This window comes from Chrysochloris asiatica, unplaced genomic scaffold (assembly GCF_000296735.1).
Source record: "Chrysochloris asiatica unplaced genomic scaffold, ChrAsi1.0 scaffold00090, whole genome shotgun sequence".
NCBI lineage: Eukaryota > Metazoa > Chordata > Mammalia > Afrosoricida > Chrysochloridae > Chrysochloris > Chrysochloris asiatica.
Genome location: NW_006408608.1, coordinates 679,680 through 702,765, shown reverse-complemented (window position 1 = coordinate 702,765; position 23,086 = coordinate 679,680). Strand labels below are relative to the sequence as shown.

General features: G+C 39.7%; 1 protein-coding gene across 1 annotated transcript in view; it reads right to left on the bottom strand.

Moving 5' to 3' along the window:
* UBR4 (ubiquitin protein ligase E3 component n-recognin 4) overlaps nucleotides 1–23,086 on the bottom strand; it is a 160,014-nt gene that overhangs the window by 107,262 nt on the left and 29,666 nt on the right. Inside the window, exons 18-34 of the mRNA XM_006866329.1 lie at nucleotides 16,805–16,974; nucleotides 15,323–15,605; nucleotides 14,598–14,733; nucleotides 13,581–13,660; nucleotides 12,945–13,073; nucleotides 12,059–12,241; nucleotides 11,791–11,913; nucleotides 11,471–11,700; nucleotides 9,798–9,919; nucleotides 8,310–8,407; nucleotides 7,048–7,205; nucleotides 6,007–6,216; nucleotides 2,101–2,202; nucleotides 1,643–1,743; nucleotides 1,213–1,411; nucleotides 509–697; nucleotides 14–77 (exon numbers count right to left, since the gene is read on the bottom strand). Of these exons, the coding sequence (XP_006866391.1) occupies nucleotides 14–77; nucleotides 509–697; nucleotides 1,213–1,411; nucleotides 1,643–1,743; nucleotides 2,101–2,202; nucleotides 6,007–6,216; nucleotides 7,048–7,205; nucleotides 8,310–8,407; nucleotides 9,798–9,919; nucleotides 11,471–11,700; nucleotides 11,791–11,913; nucleotides 12,059–12,241; nucleotides 12,945–13,073; nucleotides 13,581–13,660; nucleotides 14,598–14,733; nucleotides 15,323–15,605; nucleotides 16,805–16,974 (2,577 nt within the window). The remainder of the gene's footprint in view (nucleotides 1–13; nucleotides 78–508; nucleotides 698–1,212; nucleotides 1,412–1,642; nucleotides 1,744–2,100; nucleotides 2,203–6,006; nucleotides 6,217–7,047; nucleotides 7,206–8,309; nucleotides 8,408–9,797; nucleotides 9,920–11,470; nucleotides 11,701–11,790; nucleotides 11,914–12,058; nucleotides 12,242–12,944; nucleotides 13,074–13,580; nucleotides 13,661–14,597; nucleotides 14,734–15,322; nucleotides 15,606–16,804; nucleotides 16,975–23,086) is intronic.

Here is a 23,086-nt window from a genome sequence, read left to right as displayed (position 1 = left end):
CCCACTGGCTTACCTTTCCATGCATTACATTCGCATTCAGTTTTTCAACCACGTTCTTCTGTGACAGGTATTTCTTGCTATCCCAAGGGAAAAAAAAAAAAGGGGGGGGGACACACAAAATCATCTAGGGAGCCAAAGAAAGGAAGCATTTTTCTGAACTCTGAATCATTATGTGAACTTTGAAGCAAGGGCCTTCTCAGACAACTACACTGTGAGCAGGGACTTGGACACTCTAGCCTTACGGCTATCACTGACATTTGCTACACATCTCTCAAGACTCTTGGGAATGCTGGACACGAAGCTCTACTGAGAAAATAAGAAGACTAAGTCTAAAGTAAAAAGCTCTGATAAAAAGCCCTGACCCCAGAATAAAAGTAGAAATAAATTCAAGTTTCTTTTATACTCATTCTGAACTACAAAGAAATTCACCTACAATTACCTCCCTCTTCTCCAGCACAATGTTGTAACCTACAGATGTACGTGGATTCCTCCCAGTTCATCATCTTACCATCTACTCAGCCAGTCCACTGCAGCGTTATGAAGCTGAAGATGACCAGCACCTTGACCTGCACTGGCCAGAGTTGCCATCACAACCATGAGTTCAGGGAAGCCAGTCCCATCACCATTGGCCAGCATCTCCGTTGCCATGGGGATCAAGGTGCCAAGAAGCACAGCACACACACCTTCACCAACTTGGCTGTCAGAAAACAAACAGAATTGATAAACAATCAACAGGAGTCAGATTCTGTGTACTTCTAAATGTGTAAGAGTAAGAGAAGTTCTAAATTAAACACCAAATTTATCACTATATATACTAATCCTGAGCCCAGAATAAGTACTGGACTGAAGGTCAGTAGTACTCTTGCAAACCCTATACAGACACTATGAGTTAGAACTGATTCAGTGGCACACAGTTACAACCATACACTAATCCCAGCTTTGGACTGAACTACTAGAGCAGAAAACATTCACTCATCTTGCAAACTGGCAGGCCAAGTCATTCTAAAAGATTCCCATGAGAAATATCAAGGAGCTATACTAGAGTTGGAACCGACTCAACAGCACTTAACAACAACAACATACTAGAGTTGAGTCTCGAGAGAAAACGTATGAAAATGTTGAAAATGATGTTTAAAGAAAAGAGAACTACTAATACTTTCAACCTATTTCTGAGGTGGTTAGGGACGCATGGCATAAATACAATTATTCTACCTGTTCTCCCGAACAATGTATGTGGTCAGCAATTGTAACAGCTGCCGGTTCTCCTGAATCATATCCAACTGCTCGGAATCTTTAGGGGGTGAGGCAGTCATGCGGGTGAGCCAGGCCTGGAGACGCACAGGCTCCACACAAGCCAACTGTGCCAGAGAGCCACAGAGATGCAGAAGGCTCGGGTTCGGGCTCTTCTCAGCTAGGGACAGTCCAAGAGGCCAAGGTCAGTGATGAAGGGCAAGGGTAATATAAGACCAAGAAAAGGGAAAAGGCTGCAATCAGGTTTCCAACATCCTTCCCAACTTTCTCTGAGGGATTCTCTCCATTTGTTAGTATTTTCATGCTGCAGTTAAACTCAGGAAGAAGATAGGCACAGTATTAGCTGGACATCAAAGTTCCCATAAGAAGATTACTAAAAGCTGTCACTCACCCAGCTGGAAGAGTTTGGTGAAGAATTTCAAAACTCGGTTACAGAATTTAGCAGAGAGGTTCTCATTGGCTGTTGCCATCATGATCTGCACAAGTTCACCACTGGGAGGCAGGAAGGGACACACACAATCAACCAAATGGAAGAATCACATTAAGCCTCACATAAAAGGCATCTATTTCTATTTCTTCACAATCTCATCTCCTCTAGCGGAACCGGCCATTTGTGAGTCCACACCAGGTGTCCATAAAATTTAGCCACTAATTCATAACCTCAGGGATCAACAATTAGTTCTAAGTCATTCTTTGAGTACCGCACCTAAGTAGGCCTTACATATTCCCTAAGAATAAGTACGTCAATATACAGCTCCTTGCTTTGTATCTATGTGGTAAAACATTTATTAATTGATTTTTTTAAATTTATGTTTCAACTGTTCAAATTCAGGGATATGAATAACTCACCTTTCAGAGAAAAATTCCTCCATTGCTTTCCGAGCCTGGCTGCTTTCCAGCTGCTTTTCCAAATATTGGAGACATTCCTCCAAGATGGATTCATCCAGTCCGCTGAGGATCAAAAGCAAAAACTAACTACCACAAATAAGGTTTGGTTCATTATCTTCCATTTTATTTTTTTGCTGATGAGACCCTAAAGGCAATGTTCAATTTTGTATTGTCAGTGCTGAGCACATAGAAGTGCCCAGTAAGTGTTTGATGAATTACTAAAATCTGAGGCAACAGATGTAGTTAACATCTACAAGTACAAAAGATCACTGGTGTATTTCAAATGTTATTAACTAACAGGAGCATTTCTGTTTTAATTTACCGCCCTCTCTCATGGGGAATTAAGGAGCAAAACCACCTGATGATAAGAATCTTTCTCCTGACATCTTGGGGATAAGGGAATAGTCTACATATTTAAGCCTCAAATTCAATCTGTTGGGTGGGTGATGAGGGAAGGAAGGAAAAGAGGAGAAAGAAAGGAAAAAAGAGCCCTTGATAAAATCCTGACTCCTCCAAAAAGGAAGAAACAGAAGAAATCCCAACTCTTGGACTCTTTCATTTGTATAATTGACATTGATGACGCGAATAGAATAAAGCCCATGGGAGAAAAGCCCGCAGGACTTTCACTGGCTGATGGGGCACAACTAAAAATGAAGAGAAACAGCTGTAAACATTCATTGAAACTTGGAACATGGAAAGTATGAAGTATGACTCTGGGAAAACTGGAAGTTGTCAAAACTGAAATGGAACACATAAACATCTATATCTTAGGCATTAGACAGCTGAAATGGACGGGTATTGGCCATTTTGAATCTGATAACCACATGGTTTACTATGCAGGGAATGACAAATTGAAGAGGAATGGTGTTGCATTCACTGTAAAAAAAAAAAAAAAAAAAATCCAGATCAGTCATGAGGGACAACACTATCTGTGATAGGATAACATCCATGAGCCTACTACAGGGAAGCCCAATTAATACCACTATTATTCAAATTTACACGCCAACCACTAAAGCCAGTGACGATGAAACAGAAGAATTCTACCAATTTCTTCAATCTGAAATTGATCAAACATGCAATCAGGATGTATTGATCATTACTGGTGATTGGAATGCAAAGGTTGGGAGCAAAAAGTAAGGATCAGTAGTTGGAAAACATGGCCTTGGTGATAGAAATGATGCTACAGAACACGCATGACAAAATTCTGCAAAATCAATGATTTGTTCATTTCAAATACCTTTACACAGCATAAGAAACAACTATACACATGTAACTGGCCAGATGGAATACATAGAAATCAAATTGACTATATCTGCGGAAAGAGATGATGGAAAAGCTCCATATCATCAGTGAAAACAAGGCCAGGGGCAGACTGTGGAACAGATCATCAATTACGCACATGCAAATTCAAACTGAAGCTGAAGAAAATGAAAACAAGTCCAAGAGAGCCAAAATATGACCTTGAATATATCCCACCTGAATTTAGAGATCTGAAGAACAGATTTGATACATTAAACAATAAAGACCAAAGACGAGAGGAGTTGTGGGATGACATCAAGAACATCATACATTAAGAAAGCAAAAAGCCATTGAGAAGACAGGAAAGAAGGAAAAGGTCAAAATGGACGACAGAAGAGACACTGAAACTTGCTCTCCAGCGTAGAGATGCTAAAGCAAATGGAAGAAATGAGGAGGTCCAAGAGCTTAACAGAAAATTTCAAAGATCAGCTCGAGAACATAAAGCCAAATATTACAACAAAATGTGCAAAGATCTGGGATCAGAAAACCAAAAAGGAAGAACATGCTCAGCATTTCTCAAGCTGAGGGAACTGAGGAAAAAAATTCAAGCCTCAACTTTCGTTACTGAAGGATTCTCTGGGCAAATTACTGAATGATGTAGAAAGCATCAAGAGAAGATGGAAGGAATACACAGAGTCACTGTACCAAAAGGAAATGGTTAATGTTCAACCGTTTCAAAAGGTACCATATGATCAAGAGCCAATGATACTGAAGGAGGAAGTCCAAGGTGCATTGAAGGAATTGGCAGAGAACAAGGCACCAGGAATTGATGGAATCAAAATTGAAATCTTTCAAGTGAGGCGGCACAGGAGGTACTCACTCATGTATCTCTGCCAAGAAATTTGGAAGACAACAATCTGGCCGACTGATTGGAAAAGATCCGTATTTGTGCCCATTCCAAAGAGTGGTGACCCAAAAGAATTCGGAAATCACTGGACAATCTCTTTAATATCCCATGTGAGTAAAGTTTTGCTAAAGATAATACAGAAACGGCTACAATCGTATACTGACAGAGAACTTCCAGAGGTTCAAGCCAGATTCAGAAGAGGCTGTGAAACGAGGGATATCATTGCTGATGTCCGATGGAGCTTGTCTGAAAGCACGGAATATCAGAAAGATGTTTACCTGTGCTTTATTGACTATGCAAAGGCTTTCAATTGTGTGGATCATGATAAGCTATGGACAACATTGCGATGTATGAGTATTCCGAACGCTTAATTGTGCTCATGAGGAATCTGTACCTGGACTAAGAGGCAGTTGTTCGAGGGAAAAAAAAAGAGGCAGTTGTCAAACAGTACATGGGAACACGGAATGTTTCAAAATTAAGAAAGGTGTACGACAAGGTTGTATGCTTTAACCATACTTATTCAACCTGCATGCTGAGTAAATAATCCAAGAAGCTGGGTTCTATAAGAAAAACATGGCATCAGGATTGGAGGAAGACTCATTAACAACCTGCGATATGCAGATGATACAACCCTGCTTGCTGAAAGTGAAGAGGACTTAAAACATTTACTGTTGAAGATCAGAGCACAGCTTTCGGTATGGATTACAACTCAATGTAAAGAAAATGAAAATCCTCGCCACTGGACCAATAAACAACATTCTTATCAACGGAGAAAAGCTGAAATTGTCAAGGACTTCATTCTTCTAGGATTAACTATCAACCCTCATGGAAGCAGCAGTCAAGAAATCAAACGACATATTGCAATAGGCAAATCTGCTGCACAAGATCTTTTTAAAGTGTTAAAGAGCAAAGATGTCAGCTTTGAGGACTAAGGTGCACCTGACCCAAGCCATAGTATTTTCAATAACCTTATATGCATGTGAAAGCTGGACAGTGAATAAGGAAGACCATAGAAGAACTGATGCTTTTGAGTTATGGTGTTGGAGGAGAATATTGAAAGTACCATGGACCTCCAAGAGGACTAATAGATCCATTTTAGAAGAAGTGCAGCCAGAGTACGCCTTGGAAACCAAGATGGCCAAACTTCGTCTCTCATACTTCGGACACATTGTCATGAGGAAGCAGTTGCTGAAGAACGATATTATGTTTGGTAAAGTGGAGGGTCAGAGAAAAAGAGGAAGACCCCCAATGAGATGGACTGGCCAAGTGGCAGCATCAATGGACTCAAGTGTGACAACAGTAGTGAGGTTGGCCCAAGATCGGGCAGTGTTTTGTTCTGCTGTGCAGAAGGTTGCTATGGGTCGGTACCGACTCGATGGCACCTAACAACAACAGTGTGAGAAAGCTTCTCTATGACTTTTTTACATCAACATGGCTGAAAACATCAAGGTCAAACAATGCTTTGGGATCTCTTAGTTACAAAGACCACCCAGTGTCCTTCAATGAACTATTTCGTTTTAAATCTCCAAATGGTCACAAAAAAGAGGACTGCAAATCAATCACCTTTGCATGTGGATGCAGAATGTGCACAAGTAAAGCATTTTCTGTTGACAAGCACACAAACAAATAAAGATGTTACTAACTGACCTAAAGAAGTCTATGGTAGTACAGCTCACTGACAACTGCAGTGGCTCACCAGGACTTCTTTCAGCCAGGCTCACCTGTTGGGATCCGCGTGATTGGCCAGAATGTTGTAACATCCAGTAATCAGCTTCTCATAAACTCGAGCCAAGAACTCATCAGACTCCGCAGGGCCCAAGATGCGTTCCAAGGAGTTGCTACTGATCTCAGCAACACTCTCAGTGCTTGACTCCAAAAGAAGGGGTAGCAAGGTCTGAATTACCTGTGGTGGGTTCATCTCATCAGACCAACTTGAACAAAGAAAAAGGAAATGAAGTTAATGAGTATGCTCCTCCTACAGCTACAAGGCAGGGACAGGACAGTTCTATTATTCCCTGGAGAGAGGGCTTCTATCTCAGTCTCTTTTATCCCTTGATTGGTTTTCTACATAGGCGTAACCATCAAACTTCATGTTCTTCTTTTTCATTACTAAATCAGAAGCAAAACATATTTCCATACTAAAATGCAATTTATAGTATTCAGAAAAGGTAACTGAAACGTAAGCAAGTAACCCATCCCAGACAACCTTTCTAGAAGAATTATAAGAATTTTGGATCACTTTTAAGGTAATGTGATGTCTAACTTTGCCTAAGACTAGTTAATGTACGAGGGGAACTTCAAATAGTTCGTGAAAAAAATCTATGATCCTTTCATTCTGTTTGTCCATGAATGTTTTTGAACCCCCTCATCTATGAAGACAGATTCACACCACTACTGGCCTGTCCTAGCCCCTGCAAGGGCAGATTCTAATTCCTGCAATGATTCTGGAGGAACTTTATTTCAAATAAACTTGCTGCTCTCACCTTAAAATAGAAACCCAAAGTACCTCCAGTTCCCAACATTCTTTATACCTAGAATGCCTTTTCTGAAAAGGACGAAAAGGGGTGGAGATACTTCTGGCTTCAGATCTAAACTCAAATCATTCTGGGTTAACACACTCATACTCTAAAGCAACAGGTTCTATCTGCCAAAGAAACATGTGAAACAAGCATGATTAAACAGAAAAACCCTCACTGTTTTCCTTTAGCTAAAACAGAATCACAAGTGTAGAAAGCACTTAAAGCTATGTAACAGGTACTCACACAATAAGGTCGCCAGTCAGCCTAACCAGTGAGAGAAGAGTATGCTTCAAGGAAGCAGCCAGGGGCAGACTTTGGCCACAAAGAGTCCCCAGATGAGCAGCCTGCACAGCACTGATGTAACTCTCCGAAGGGATGGTGTCATTGGCAAAAGCATTGCGCTAGAAGGAAGCAAAACTGATGTGATCTATTCTGTATACAAATTATTTTTAAAACTGACGAATATATACCAAGACTCCACTAAGGTTTATGGGCAATGGACTCTACCAAGCATACACTATTATTTATACTGGGAAAGAAAGTGGGATGGAGATAAGGGAAAGCAGTTAACAAATTTTAGTTAGTACAAAGTTAAGACTTAAACACAACAGCTACCTATGTATACCACTTTTCAAATAATCAGAACATAATGTATAATGTTTATAATTAAAGCTATTGTATAAAGGTTCAGAGGGCTGTGAATGTTATACCTAAGTCTCCACTGACATAATGATTCTTTGTACTATAGATCTGGGTGGCATAAATACAACTCACAATAAGAGAGATAAGAAAACAATTTTAATCCATTTTTCCAAAGAATTTAATAATGTGATAATTTGTTGATAAAATTAATTTGAGTACAGCAAAGATCAAGTAAACAGAACACTCAACAGTAGCTGAAACCTGAGAACCTAAGTCAGCCCATAACATGACAAAAGGGGCAGATTCCTAACATATACCCCAAAAGAAAAGGGAAAGAATTAACATTTACAGAGAATTCATGTGCCAGATAATACACTAGGCACTTCACACAGTCTCCCACTCAACCTTCATATGTCATTATCTAAAATATGGAGAAACCTCAGACTCAGAAATAAAGTAACGTGTCCTGTGGTAACAGGTTCCTTACCAAAAGGACCCTAATGAGCACCACCTGGGAAATTCTCTACCCTAGGCAATCTTATAGCACATGAAGATCTTCTGGTAGCTAGTTTGCGGTTGATATTTTCTGAGCCATCAAGCTGACTCCAACTTGCAGTGACCCTACATGACAGAGTGGAGCTGTCTATATGGTTTCCTAGGCTCTAATCTATACAGGAGCAGGTCACCAAGTCTATGTCTACCACAGAGGCACTGGTGAGTTCAAACCACTGACCTCTGGGTTAGCGGTCAAACACTTCACTGTTGTGCCACAAGAGCTTCTTGGTAGCTAGCTTAACCTCACTGATTAAAAACAGGGCTCTTTCTCATTTGTGAAACAATCTGTGAACAATTAAAAGACTTACCCAGGAACCAATGTTGGGAAACTCATTGGTATTGATGTTGTTCCAAGACTCACAAACTGCTTGCACTGATGACGGTAAATTTGGAACCAACGTTGAGCCTAAAGGCAACAAAAATACGGAATCATCACAAATGAGAAAGAGCTCTACACAGCATCTTAAAAACTAAGCCCAAATGCGGAATGAAACATTAGTAGCACGAATCAGTTCATGCTGATAAAATAACTGTTAAGATAGCTTAGGTGGCTATTTCAACAGTAACATTATGACAAGAACCAGCTAACTGCTTATCAGCCAACACCTCGTATTATTCACTTTCTACTCTGGTAGCGTAGAGGTTACAAATCGGGCTGCGAACCTTAAGGTCAGCGGTTTGAAACTACCAGCCGCTCTGCGGGAGAAAGATGAGGTTTTCTACTCCTGTAAAGATTTACACCCTCGGAAACTCTGTACAGGGTCACTATGGGTCGGAACCGACTCGACAGCACTTAACAACAACAACAATCTTATAAGAAGGCATGTGAAAACAAGATGTAAAGAGAGGCAAGTCTTTATACATCAGGAACATCTGCTCCCCTTCTAAGAACAGGTATCTGCTGTTTTCTCAAAAAAAAAAAAAAAATGCTGAGAGCACAGATTATGAATGTTCATTAAGATCAATGTGCATTGTACTTGTTGCTGTTAAGCACCGTCTAGTAAATTCCAACTCATAGAGCGCCTGTATACGGTTCCCAATTAACAACTGGTGGCTTTGAACTGCTGACCTTCCAGTTAGCAGTCCAGTGCTTATCCTACAGCACCACACTATTGCATTGCAGTTGTTGTTGTTAAGTGCCATGGAGTCGGTTTCGACCCATAGTGACCCTGAATAGAGTTTCCAAGGAGCAGCCGGTGAGCTTGAACCACCAATCTTGCAATTCAAACGGCTTTGCAATCTGGTGCATCAACCCACAGCGCCAAACCAGGACCCCGAAGTGGGGCTTAATTTCTAAAAGTGAAAATATCTGCCCATTAATGGGGTGTTTACAGCTTGAAATAAACGAAAATACAAATGGCTATCAACATAACTACTGCACTTAACTCCAGCCCGGCTCAAGCCCTTTGACTCCACATCCTCAGTTTCTACCAAATCATTCCTAACCTAGGGAAGAGATGTCTCCTCAATCAATACAAATGAAAAGAAGAACAAACATCTGTGCTAAAGGCAGAATAGCCTAAGGCTTCAAAGTTTTGAAGGTAGAACTCAGAAGTTCTACCACTCAGAAGCTGCATGATTTTCGGCAAGTAACTTCTCCAAACTTCAGTTTCCTTATCAGTAAAAAGGGGACAATAACTATACTTACCTTATGGGGCTATTGTGAAACTCAAAACAGACAAACCTGTGAAAATGCTTGGCAAACAGAAAGGCTCCAATTAGTGATAAGTGCCAGCAGACAGGTAGAGAGGGACAGCCATCGTGGTATAGTATCCACAGCACATTCACTCACTTACCCAGCGTGTTGGCCTTGCATCTACTAGAGCCAATAGCCAAAACAGCAGCAAAGCCATGCAGTTTCTCCACAGAAGGCTTTTCCTGGGTTCCCTCCTCACTGAAGTTCTGTAGCAAATAGGCTCTGAAATAAAAATAGGGCAACATAGGAAAGCTGAGGAGCTCTAACCCTAGGCAAGTCTTTAAGGTCTCTCTCTCAGTTTCCTCATCTCTTAAATGCAGTTAACATTTGTTTTTGTCCTCTTGGTCCTCATAAAAATTCTGAAAAGATTGGGTAATTATTTCCCAAATGCTCTGAAATGTTCCCCAAAACATGATTCCACAATAAATGAGCTGAGGAAACAGTGAATATGATACCCTTCCCCTGCCTTCAACGCTCCTTTCCCAGAAGCAGGCTTCTAAATACATTAACAGCTATGAAAAGTACCACAGTATTAACAAACAAAAAGTGTTCTTTACCTACCCAGCATTTCCCAAATGCTGCTCAGGAACATTTATTTGCTGAGTTTTGGGTTTTGGAAGCATTGGCCACATAGGCCACAGTAGAGGCTATCAGTTGTACTTAACTGCTAAAAACCTTTAAAATGAAAAAGAGCCTTCTAACCATCATTTTCAGAATATACACTCCCAGTGAGCAGACACTTGGTCTGTTTAGGTAACTGCTGCTCCCCAGCACCTAGAAAAGACCCTGGTACACAGCAGTCACTCACGTTTGTTATTCATATTTATTCAAATCGTGCCTAAGGCAGTAGTCCTCTCTACTGCAGAGTATTCACACTAAAATCAGAGTTCAGTTTATGTCCTTTCAGCATAAAAGCTCATAGAACAAGAGCTGCCCAGTGAAATCCTAGAGGGACCAGATAAAGCAATGAGTTTGAGAAGGCCAGGGAAGGACAGCTATGCTCAACTCCAGCTTAATACTGTTGTATGTGACCTATAGATTACCCATGCCAGTTCTTCCAGTTTAATCCAGAAAGCTGAATTTGTCATCTCCCAGTTTCTATACATTGAAAATGAATTTTCAAATATTTAAACTCTGCACACATGAACCAAAAGATAGCCACATGGTCTGCAATTTGTAATGTTTGCTATGGAAAGAACTGAGTTTCAAAGGTATCTCGAACTCAGTAAGAAAGATTTTCCCTCTAATGACATACCACAATGCTGACATTCCAAAAGCTTCAGAATTTGGAAGTGTTACACTGCCTTTTTATACTCCAAGTAAAATACTAGAAAATAACAAAATGCAGCTAACTCTTGGTTCTTCCGGAACTATCTGACAAACACTCTCATCAGGTACCCTTTTATATTACAAATGAAAGCAGCATATCAAGAGAGCCTATCACCTAAGCTGATAAAAAGGGAAAAAAATTTTTAAAAATGCTGAGTCATGGAGGATCTACACAGAGTGATTCATTTGTAGACATACAAAGCTCAATTTGAAGAATTTCAAACTCCTAAAGAAGATAAGCAGAGTCCTGGTGTAGCGTGACAGGATCAGCACTAGACTGCTAACCACAAAGTGGGCAGTTCAAACCCACCAGCCGCTCCTTGGAAACCCTATAAAAGGTCACTATGAGTCAGCACCGACTCGATGGCACTTTAACAACAAAGAGGGTAAGCCACCGATGAGCTACATTTCCCGTTCCACCATCTCTGGGCAGGCAAGCCATACCTCGTGAAGGATGCATAGGTGTCAATGAGCTGTAATGTGGCCGGAAGTAGATTCTTGGTGATCTCAGATGACTTCTGAGGGTCTGTCTCGGCAGCCATTTTAGAGAAGTGCTCATCCAGAGAGACCTGGACTTTCGAGATAGCCGCGTCAAGGGTGTAGATAGACTGTAGACTAGGAATCTCATGCAGGTGCAAGATGGTGGTACAGTCGATGCTACAGAAGGATGAGATCTGGAAAACACATCCAAGATATTGATCAGTCATGGCAAAAGGCTACAGTAGAAGCCAAGTTCTGTCATTACTGTTCCAGCACAAACATACCTGTCGAGCAAAATACTCCTCTACAATTTCAACATCATATTTCACGGAGCTGCACTTTGTGGATGCCAGCTCCATGAGTGAACCAGCATGTTCCGCCTTCATTCCCTGTTTGATAAGGTGATCCTATTTGGACAGCAAGAATAAATTGTTCAGGAGATTGATGTATAAATAGTCCAAAAATTTCATTATCCTTAAATTTCCCAGAGGCACAGAGCAACACTGGCTTGAAATATCCCTTAGGAGCAAGCTCTGTGTTTCACTGTGGTACCTTTATCCAATTGACATAGGAGCTGATCCGCAGACGGGAAGACCATCGCAGAGTGTGTAATATGTCACATTCACTCATCTCAGGAGAGTTCATGGCCAGCTGGTTCATATAAGCCTTGGATGGTGGCAAAATTCCTAAGATTCGCCACAGTATCAAAAAGTAATACTGAAGGGCACAGGCCTCCTGGAGGAAGCAAAAGGAGCAGTCATAGAATTAGCACTTGACATTGCCACAAGATCTTCCTGACAGTAAACCTCTTTCAAATAAACTTCAAACCAGGAACTATATGTAGTCCTGATTCTCAACTCAGTTCTCCAGACTTTTCTATAGTTTACCAAATAATAAAGCAGAAAATGGTAAAATATGCTTTTAATCTGGTCCACAGTCTGCAAATCTTCTAAACCAAAAAGTTGTTCATAGACAACTCTGGCTCCCCAAGAATTTACCAAGAAACCAAAACCATTCTTCTTGGCGTCCTCACAGTCAGCTGGCCCTTTCTGTGGCCTGGAATTGCTGTTGCGACTTCCAAAGGAAGAGGCAGACAGTCACAGGACCACAGAAAAAGCTCAAGTAGGAGGCTTTCAGTATCACCATGACACAGCATTCACATAAATGCAGCACTTAGATGGCCCTTAACTTACAAAGCTGCAATGCTCTCAATGAACGCGAACAAAAAACACATAAAGGATTGACTCTAAAGGAAGCATGCGTAAACATCCAGGCTGCACAGAAATCCCGAAGTACTGGTTAGCTTGACAAAGAGAGGTTCACCAGACTGATTAGATCCCAGAAGTAAGTGTCAGGTAGGAGAAGTGCTACCCAGTTTTCTAACACAGCCCAGATCCTTCATGAGTGATATAATGAAGCCAGGTCCCCATGGTCTCACCAGGGCTGTTACGTTCTTGTTTTCCTTTCTCCTGACGGTATCAAGCTGGGATCCAGCTGCAAGCAGGGATGTCAATGCAGTGTAAAGCTCATCATACTTGACAAGTTTGGAGAATAGAACATCACATGCCTAACACCAACAAAGACAGACAATCGTTTCTGCTGTTTGAAATATCTTTTCCTATTTCCCATACATGAATATTTAATCTCATGACAATAAAGTATCGCATGAAATGATACTAATTAATTTCTCATTTTGGTAGTCCCACTCAATAACTTCATTCAATGTGTACGCTATCATAGCATCATACTGCAGGCATTAGAATGAGAGACTGAGACAATTTGCCCGTTAAAAAACCGGCACCTGTGACAAATGCTAACAGAGAAGGCTTTCAGGAATACTGCGTCAAAAGTGCCAACCATCAGGAGAGGCCCCTGCTACAGCAAAAGTGGGCCCAGCAAACATATCACAAGATTACATTTTCTTTTTAGAATAAACCAAATTCCAAAAGGCCTTAATCCCTAATTACAAAATGTAAGTCGTTCCCTCCCCTAAACAGCGGAGCTAATTTCAGTGGAAAAGTGTCACCAAGTCATCTGACCCATCCGTAAAATACGGTTTTTAAATGCCTGGTACCATAGAATCCAGTCGATTTAGATCATCCTCTGAGGCTTCTGGAGACAGGACACAGTAGAATCTGGGCTGTGGTACAGCATCTGAAAATCAAAGTACTTGTTAAAAAATGGCTTCATTCTCAACTACGTTTAAGAGATTTAAAAATATATACTTAGAAAATACTGTTACTGTTTTTGTTAAGTGCCATCGAGTCGGTTCAGATTTCGAGGCTGTAAATCTTTTTTTTTTTTCTGAGTGGCGGGTAGGCTCAAACTGCCAACCTTGTGGTTCACAGCCCAGTGTTTATCCTACAGAGCCACGGCACTAGGATTTCTCAACCATGGCACTATTAACATATAGACCAGATAACCCTGTATGGTGGGGCTGTCCTATGCACTATAGGCATCTCTGGCCTCCAACCACTAGATGCCAGTAGTGACCACCAAAAATGTCTCCAGTGCCAAATGCCAATCCCCTATGGGAACAAATTAATCCCCACTGCTCTAAGTTAACTAAGGTGCTCTATAATCATGAAGCTAATCAGTAAAACGGTATCATTAGTAAGGCTATTTTCTTACTATCAAAGAAGCTAACTCATAACAAAAAATGAGTACAATGACAGCAAAGTCACACTACAGTCATCATGAAAATGTCCACAAAATAACTGCCTAACAGTCCTCAGGATGAGCACAAACACACACTAAAAATGGACATAGGAGGCACCTAGTCAAAATACACAAATGCTATATGAGAGACACAAGAAAGAATGGCATGGTTTCTATTATTTTCTGAGTAGTATACCATCAAAGGGCAAAAAGAAATTTTAGTCTGTGGACTATTAACTACATTGTTTAGGGAAATGAGAAAATACTAAATTTAATAGAGCAACAAAAATCCACATATGACACCCTGTGACATAAATTGTGTTTCAGAGCATTATTTTTTGTAATGAATATAAAATATGTAGGAGAAAACATTTTGACACATAACCTAAGCTCCTACTAGGAATCAGTTTCTTATGACAATCTTCATTCTGACCTGAGGAGAAGTGCTTAGACCAGTTTTCTTCTACTTCTTTGAATCCATGATAGAGAGGGGTGGTCATCCGGCGGCTGTTGCTGTCCTGGGATCCACTTGCCCACCCAAAAGGAGGACTTAGCAGGTTATGTTGTACCTTTTATAACACAAAATACTCAAATTAACCAAGACACACAGTCACAGTTTTACTTTTGACTCCAGGCATCAGGTATGATACTAGATGGGTATACCAGAGTTTGGAAAATTCCACAAACCAAAATTCAATCTTAAGAGGTTTTCCTATAGCTTCTATGGGAAGGATTTTTCGATGATGCTTGTAGGGACTAGAGCTCCATGAAAATGTTTCAGAAATGCTGGACATGATAACCTTTAACTGGCCTTCTCAGCCTCATTTTGGATCATCACCACAGAAGAATTTACCAACCTATAATATGTAAGGGTGACTACCAAGTACTCATTGAGCGCCAGTGTTCAGGGCGCTGTGCTAGTCACAGATAAAGTGGGGAAGGTCGGAGTTAACACCGGTGAATGGATCCAATAATTCAATTTTCAAAAATACATCAAATCAGAAATTTACATTTGCCACTTCTGGATGAATACAAAATACAAGTGCACATTAACAAGCCTTCATAATCCTACCCATAAGCCTCCCACAGCAAAAACCTAACTCAAATTGGGCCATGGCAACTCTTGAGTGAAAGTAAAAAGAATGCATTGGTCTGTACCTGCTCAAACAGATACACCGGGGCTTTCGAGTACTGATGAAGCAGGTAATCAAAGATCAAGAGCAGGCGAGCCAGAATAAGAGGCACAGAACGCATCTGGGCTTCCATATGGACACTCAGCTCCTGGATGGTCTGAACAAACAGGGTCAGGATGGCCCGCCTGCCTTTCTCCGTGAAATTGTGGAAAATGAGAAGGAGCAACTGCAGGTGCTCTATATTCAAATCTTCCGTCTCACTGGGCACCACCCCTTGCAGGGCATTCTGCTTCATTGTAGACAAAAACCTACCACAGAGAAAAGGAGTGTATGTTCAGTGGGAAAAGCTGACACCCCACCACAGTTACGATGCCAAGGGCTGATAAGAGGTTGACTTCTTAAAATCCAGGAATTAAGATATCAAATTAAGCTAGGAAAAAAAAAAAAAATTACAGGCTAACAAGATGACAAAAACGAAATCTCGGCTACAAAAAAGTCAAAAGTGACCTGAAAAACTGTTTTCAAGAACCCTTCAGCTCGCTCATCTGTGGCCACAGCCATGTTAACACCCACCCTGGCTAGTACATGTGCCAACAGAAAGAGGTGTACACTACCCAAAAAAGAACCTGATAGAGCCAATTCAATTATTTCCCCTTGCACTTTGATTCTACAGTTTAATTCCAGTCTGAAAGTTTACAGTACAGGTTTAAATCATTTCATGTTAATAACTGAAAATAGCTCAAAAGTCCATAGAGCTAGAAAAAGAAAATTATACTATTCAGCGAACTTGTCAGAAGGAGCTTTTATATAAAAAAGAACAAATGTAGCCAAACTGTTTCCACTGCCTTTGGGTATTAGGAGAGAGATTTGTGTTTTAATAAGGGTCTCCTCATCTCCCCTCACCTCCTGGCCTTGTTGCAAAATGCCAGCAGTGATAATATTATGGGTCTTTGGTGTCCAAGGAGGTTTATGATTTCTCAAATCCAGTATTCAAGCTATTTGATCCCAAAATAGAGACTAGAATGACAAGTCTTCCAGAAAAACAAACTGCTTTGAAGACTCATAACCATGTAAACAAAAATAGGTCCATCTAAAGAGGATTTAGATGATTAATCCAAACTCCCCTCAAGTCAAAAAAGTCTTTAAAATTTGTCCAAAAAAGGACTGCCAGTCACTCTTTAAGTGGTTTCACACAACCAAAGATAGAGTTCCCTCTCTTTTAAAAACCCAGGCCACAGTAAACTTGATTACATCCAGGACTCAAGTTCTATCTAATTATTATAACCAAATCCCTCATGTGCTTAAGATTCCTCCTTCCAGACCAGTTTACGCACTTATGTTTTTAAACAGCCAAACTTCTCCCTATCAGAAAAGCATTCCTCCACCCTCATCATTTTCAACATTATCATCAGAATAACATCTCAAAGCCACAGCTTATCTACAAAGAAGTCACATAAAACTAAGTAAAGCAACAGGTCTACAGGATCTTCCCATGGAGGTACCTTACCTGTCCCAGACTTTGAGACATTCAGGGACATCAGGATCACCTGGAGCACCGGCTTTATGCTGCCAGATGAGCAGGAGGCGTGAGAGTCCGGAAAGGCTTTGTGGGTGAATGTACAGGGGCCAAGGGCCCTCAGAGAAAGGAGCGACTCCCAGCTGCTGCAACAGTGTGTTCTGACATGAAAATATGACACAAGAGACCATTAGGAAAAGGCAGGCTGTACAACCAAAGGGTTACTAATGCTCTGTAACAGTCCACTTCTCAATATTGAAGAAGTGCTCTACAGAAAGGGGAGTCCAGACGTCAGACTTAGAAGTGGTCTAGGGAGAAAATCATCTAGTTCAACAAATAAGATATAAATGAAAAATTACTAATCCAACCCCATCAGCTATTATACATGATCAGTGGCAGGAATGAGCTCCTGGAAAAAGAGACATGCTCTAAGGCAGCATAACCAGGGAAAGTTTCCAAATGGACAGAACATAAAAAGTTGGTGCCTTCAAAAGAAAACTTTTTAAACAAATGTAACAGCTAACAGTTTTTCTTTCACAACCAAGTTACATAATGCAAATAACATTCAAAAGAGGGAGAGCCAATAACCTGAGGAGGTAGAAGATGATAAATTAACAGTATTAGCATAGACATTCTGCCTATAAGGTGTCAAGGCCCATTGGCTGATGAATCTAGAACTAATCAGGACTTTTCCTTGCCTCCAGTTGTAGCATGTCTTTCAAATGAGCTTTACATTCACAGCTCAGTTATCTAAGCTGCAAGTTATCTTCTCAAGCACACAACCCCCAAACTGAGTAGGATGCCAACAGAAAAGCAGACAAATGCCTGTTTGGCATCAAATGTACAAATTATGGTTAGCTCAACATGTGGGATAAATTTCTAAGTCTGCCCAATTTCAGTGTAGTCTTATAAACCATTCTAGAGTACCCCATTCCTTGAAAGTAAATATTAATCTAATTATCACAGCTATTACAAGTAGTTTACGTAAACAATATTTGGCAATTCCCAAAGGCTAGGCACTAGACATACAGCATTTGTACATGCTCTATCATGCTAAACACTCAAAGCAATCCCACTGAGGAGGTCTGATGTACCCCATTTTACAGATAAAGGAAATAAAGATCAGAGGTTTGAAACATGCCAAACTCACATGGTCACTAAGAAATTAAACCATATCTGTCTCTAAAATCCATATTCTGTACCACTATGCTCAACACTCTATAAAACAGTTCTCAATTTCTGACTCCAAAGAAACAATTCAAAATAAAGATGTCTACAGTACTTCAGAGAGGTAACTAGAGCAGCATTATATCTAACAAATGAAAATTCAGAAAAAAAGGGTTTAAATCCATGGGCACTGTAAGCATAATGGTGTAAATATAAAGATGTAAAACAAATTAAAATTTCTGAATAAAATTCTAAAAAGCAGAAACCAAAATAAGATGACTGTAACTACAAACTGGGATCTATATAGGCAAAGCGTAGAGAGAAACATGGAAAAATTAAATTCATGAATTAACTGAAAAGGTCACAAGGAACTCAGACATTCTCTGTACTGTGGCTTATACAGATGGTCCCTGTCTTATGGCATAGTCAGTCTGTAATTTTTTTTTACATCTTATCACTGGTAGTAAGTTCTGCATACAATGCTGCAGCATGTAATTGGCTGATGTTCTCTTTCTCAGTGTTCACTTACAGAGATGTTCAATGGTATGCATTACAGTGAAAGGATTAGCTGACATTTTTCTAAACCAAATAGGGACTTTAATAGCTTAACAAATGGACCCAAACATGGATCACTTTGCTCAAGTTGAAAGGTAGATTTGGGAAGTCATAAGATGTTACTGTGAAATATAAGAAGATAAGTACCAGACATTTTCACTAATTTTCTGAGTAGAAACACCACCCCCATGCCTAAGGATAATCCAGATGATCAAGAACTTTCCACTATTACCATAACTGACAAAACGTAAGTGTTGTCCAACTCTTTTCATTATCACAGAAAATTTTTATGATGTGAGCAATCTTTTTATACATGTAGTAAAGTGTGTCTGTAAGCTTATATGTAATGATTCCAGGCCCCCAAAGACAAAGATCAGATGTATAAAGATTGTTGTTTTTGTTGTTAAGTGCCATTGAGTCAATTCCAACTCAGAATGAACCTGTATGGGGTTCGTTTCTATCAGCAAGGCCATATTTTCCAACTACTGATCCTTCCTCTTTGCTCCCAACCTTTGCATTCCAATCACCGCTAATGATCAATACATCTTGATTGCATGTTTGATTGATTTCAGATTGAAGAAGTTGGTAGAATTCTTCTATTTCATCTTCACTGGCTTTAGTGGTTGGTGCGTAAATTTGAATAATAGTGGTATTAACAGGGCTTCCCTGTAGGTGCATGGATAGTATGCTATCAAAGACAGCGTTGTACCTCATGACTGATCAAGATATGTTCTTTTGGATGATGAATCCAACACCATTTCTCTTCAATTTGTCATTCCTAGCATAGTAAACCATGTGGTTGTCAGATTCAAAATGGCCAATACCAGTCCATTTCAGCTCACTAATGCCTAAGATATCAATATTTATGCGTTCCATTTCATTTTTAACAACTTCCAATTTTCCCAGATTCATACTTCATACAATCCATGTTCCGATTTTCAATGGATGTTTACAGCTGTTTCTCTTCAATTTGCATTGTACCTCACCAGCAAATCAAGGTCCCATGGTCTTTTCTCCATTCATGTTATCACAGTCAACTCTACTTTGAGGAGGCAGCTCTTCCCCAGTCGCATTTTGAGGGCCTTCCAACTTGAGGGGCTCATTTTACGGCACTATATCTGACAGTGTTTCTCGGCTATACATAAGGTTTTCAGTGACTAAATATTCGGAAGTAGTTCGTCACTACTTTCTTCTTAGTCTGTCTTTGTCTGGAAGCTCATCTGAAACCTGTCCACCATGGGTGACCCTGCTGGTATTAATGATACCAGTGGCATAGCTTTCAGAATCACAGCAACTCACAAGCCACAACAGTAAGACAAACTGACAGATGAGTGGTAGCCATTTGGTTTTAAGTGGAAACTGTCATAAATTGGGTAGTAGTATATAATTTTCTTTGGCATCCTGGTACAGCACTAGAGGTTAATGTGCTGAACTACAAGGTCAGTTTGAACCACAAGGTCGGTCATTGAAGTTCACCATAGAAACCCTATACAGGGTCACTATAAGTCAGAACTGACTTGATGGCACTTAACAACAAAAACAACAACAAATGTAATTTTCTTTTTATAATTATCTTTTAAGGGTTTTTTTAAAAGTATTTATTGTGAATTGAGTGAGAGTTTACATAGGAGAACATCAGTTTTACACTCATCGTTTCATTGCAATGATTACAACCCACTCCATGCATCATCATTCAGTAGTATTTGCTTCTATTCCCTCGGGGGTTTTTTTGTTTGTTTGGGAGGGTGGGCGGCGTACACAAAAACACTCAAGAATATATAATAATTTAAAAAACCAAAGGGCACATTCTGCAAGCCTGCCTCCTGGCCGCCAGCACTTAGTCTGTCTCTTCTCATGAGTCTAGAATCCTCAGCTGCTGTCTCTCCATGTCTTCATCTCTACTTTTAAGGAGGAATTTTTAAAATTGGTTTTGGTGTTTGAGTTTTAGGTTTTAGAACCCTATGAAATGAGCTAACATTCCTTAGTGGTACCTTGTTTTGGGCCCCATTTTTCCTGAAAATTGCATCTATCACTCCAACTCTTACATCAAGTACTATTCAGAGAAAATGACTTTTGAAGGAAAATAAAACCGTACACTGAATCACAGTAAAGCAGCAGAATCCTGTTCAACTACTCCTTGTTACCCTCTGCAAACTTTCTCTGCTCCTTGTAAATGTTGGTATGCTGTGGTTGTAGCATCGATCTCTCTCTTATTATCCTCCATTCAATTGTTTTGTTACTTCAACAATTAACTCTTTGTGAATAATTCCCACAGCTATATTACCAATCTTATTTTTTAACTTCTAAATTCCAGACACACAATTCCAGCTATTTTTCTAGACATCTTCACCCTACTGGAATCCCAAAACTTCACATCTAAAACATAACCCCATGTCTGTCTCTTTCCTGGCTTCCTGAATTAGGCCTATCAATCTTAAGCCAGAATCATGGTTTCTTTTATTGCCTTACCAGTTGAAGGCAATTTTTAAGATACAACTTTATATTTGTTCACTTTCACAGACTGGGATGTAACTTCTGTTGTCTTATAACAGAAGTTAGGCACCTTGGATAAAGGGGCTTTCTACAATACTTAAAAAAAAATTTTAAAAAAATGAAGAACAAGGTCAAAAGTAAGGGAATTCAAAAGCAAATAGATTAGGCTGATTTTCCCTCACTTTGTCCCATCAGAGCAGTAGGGAAAGAATTTAAGTCCCATGTTTGGAGATGGAATGAGACGAAACTGTTAAGGATACCCTTATGTGCAGCCAAGCTGCATGTCCATACAAGGTCTGTAATTACTTTTAAAATGCTAAGACAACATTATTACGGAAGTAATAGAGTAAAAGACTCCTATTCTCTAGAGGAAAAGCATTTCTTCCCTATTGTTTGGACAAGTTTAGGCTGGAAAAAACCTATAAACTTTGGAACTTCAAAGAATAAACTTAAGTCAGGGCAAGGAGCTGTTAACTGTGGCCACTCTTATCCTATATAGTTGGAGAAGATAATGCAAGCTAAATACTCACTGAAACACTTCCTTCTTTTCATCTTAGCTACAAATCAACAACCTAGTCAATGAATATTACCTTATCTGCCAAAATAAAACTTTTCATGTAAAAGTATATAAATTTAAATGAATTTCCTAACACATCATTTTAAATTACAACAAAGGAATTTAATGAAATCAAATAACTGGGATTATAAGAATCAACTTCAACTTTGTGATACAGCTTTTTATCCTTTGGGTGCAACTGATATGCCCTTCAATTGTGTCTTGATTCTGAGAATCCTCTGGAATAATCTTAAAAGTAAGAAAAATGTTTTCAAAACACCTAAGGAAAATTACTGGAGACATACCAGATTAAAATCTACTGAGGGAGGGGAATGCCAACAGTAACTAGGAATCTGGATTCTTAAAAACTACCCAGGAATCTCTATGTACACTAAAAATGGAGTGCCACTCACATGGCCAACTGCTGCAGAGGAAGTGGGTCCACATGACCTCTTAGATATCGCTAGTGGGAGTAAATACTGTTGCAGCTACTTGTCTCCTGCCCAAACCCAGCAGGCAATAGCAATAAATACTAGAAACTGACCAGGTGTCTATCAGGAGGGGTAGAAAAGGGGAGATGAATATATTGGTACAGTCCCACAATGAAACATCATAGAAGTATCATGTGTAAGTATCATAAGAGACACATGTAAGAGTGATGACAGCTAGCTACAATAGCAATAAAGCCTAGAAATTCACCAGGTATCTATGAGGAGGGTAGAAAAGGGCAAATGAATAAATTGGCACAGCCCCACAACGAAACATCATAGAAGTATCAAAACAAGAACTGTAACAATCACCACCAACATAAATCAACCTTGGCAATAAAAATATATAATAATATCATTGCCATTGTTAAGGGCCATCGAGTAAATTCCTATTCACAGCAACCCTCTAAAGGGTTTCCAAGGTACAGCTAGCAGGTTTAAACTGCTGACCTTGTGTTAGCAGTCCAGTGCTGATCCTAAGCACCATACCAGGACTCGTATATAATATTAAGTGGGAAAAAAGAAATCCAAAGAGATTACAAGGAGCTTACCTTTTTTTATTTTTTTAAATAAAGGTAAAAACAACTAATTAGTATCTGTAACCATTTTAAAAATATAAAAGTAAAACTAATGTATGTAACTAAGGAACATGTGACTCAGGAGTCCAGATGTCAACAACCTCAGTGCGAAGAGGGAACCAAATGATGAGAATTCTATTGTTAAGATACTGCATTTTGTTTTGGTGGTAAATTTACAATTACAAGTGTATATGAGAGCATCTCTCTCCTGCAGTTTGACTGATTTGATTTAAAACACTTAAATTTATATTTGATTTCTAATACACACACACACACATATACATATAAACATGAGGGGCCTTCAAAAAGTTTGTGGAAAAATTCCATTATTTTTCTAGTTCACTTTTCCATGAACTTTTTGAAGTGTCCTTGTATATATGCACATGGGTGTGTGTGTGCACATATATACATACATATGGTTGGTTGTCTCATTATG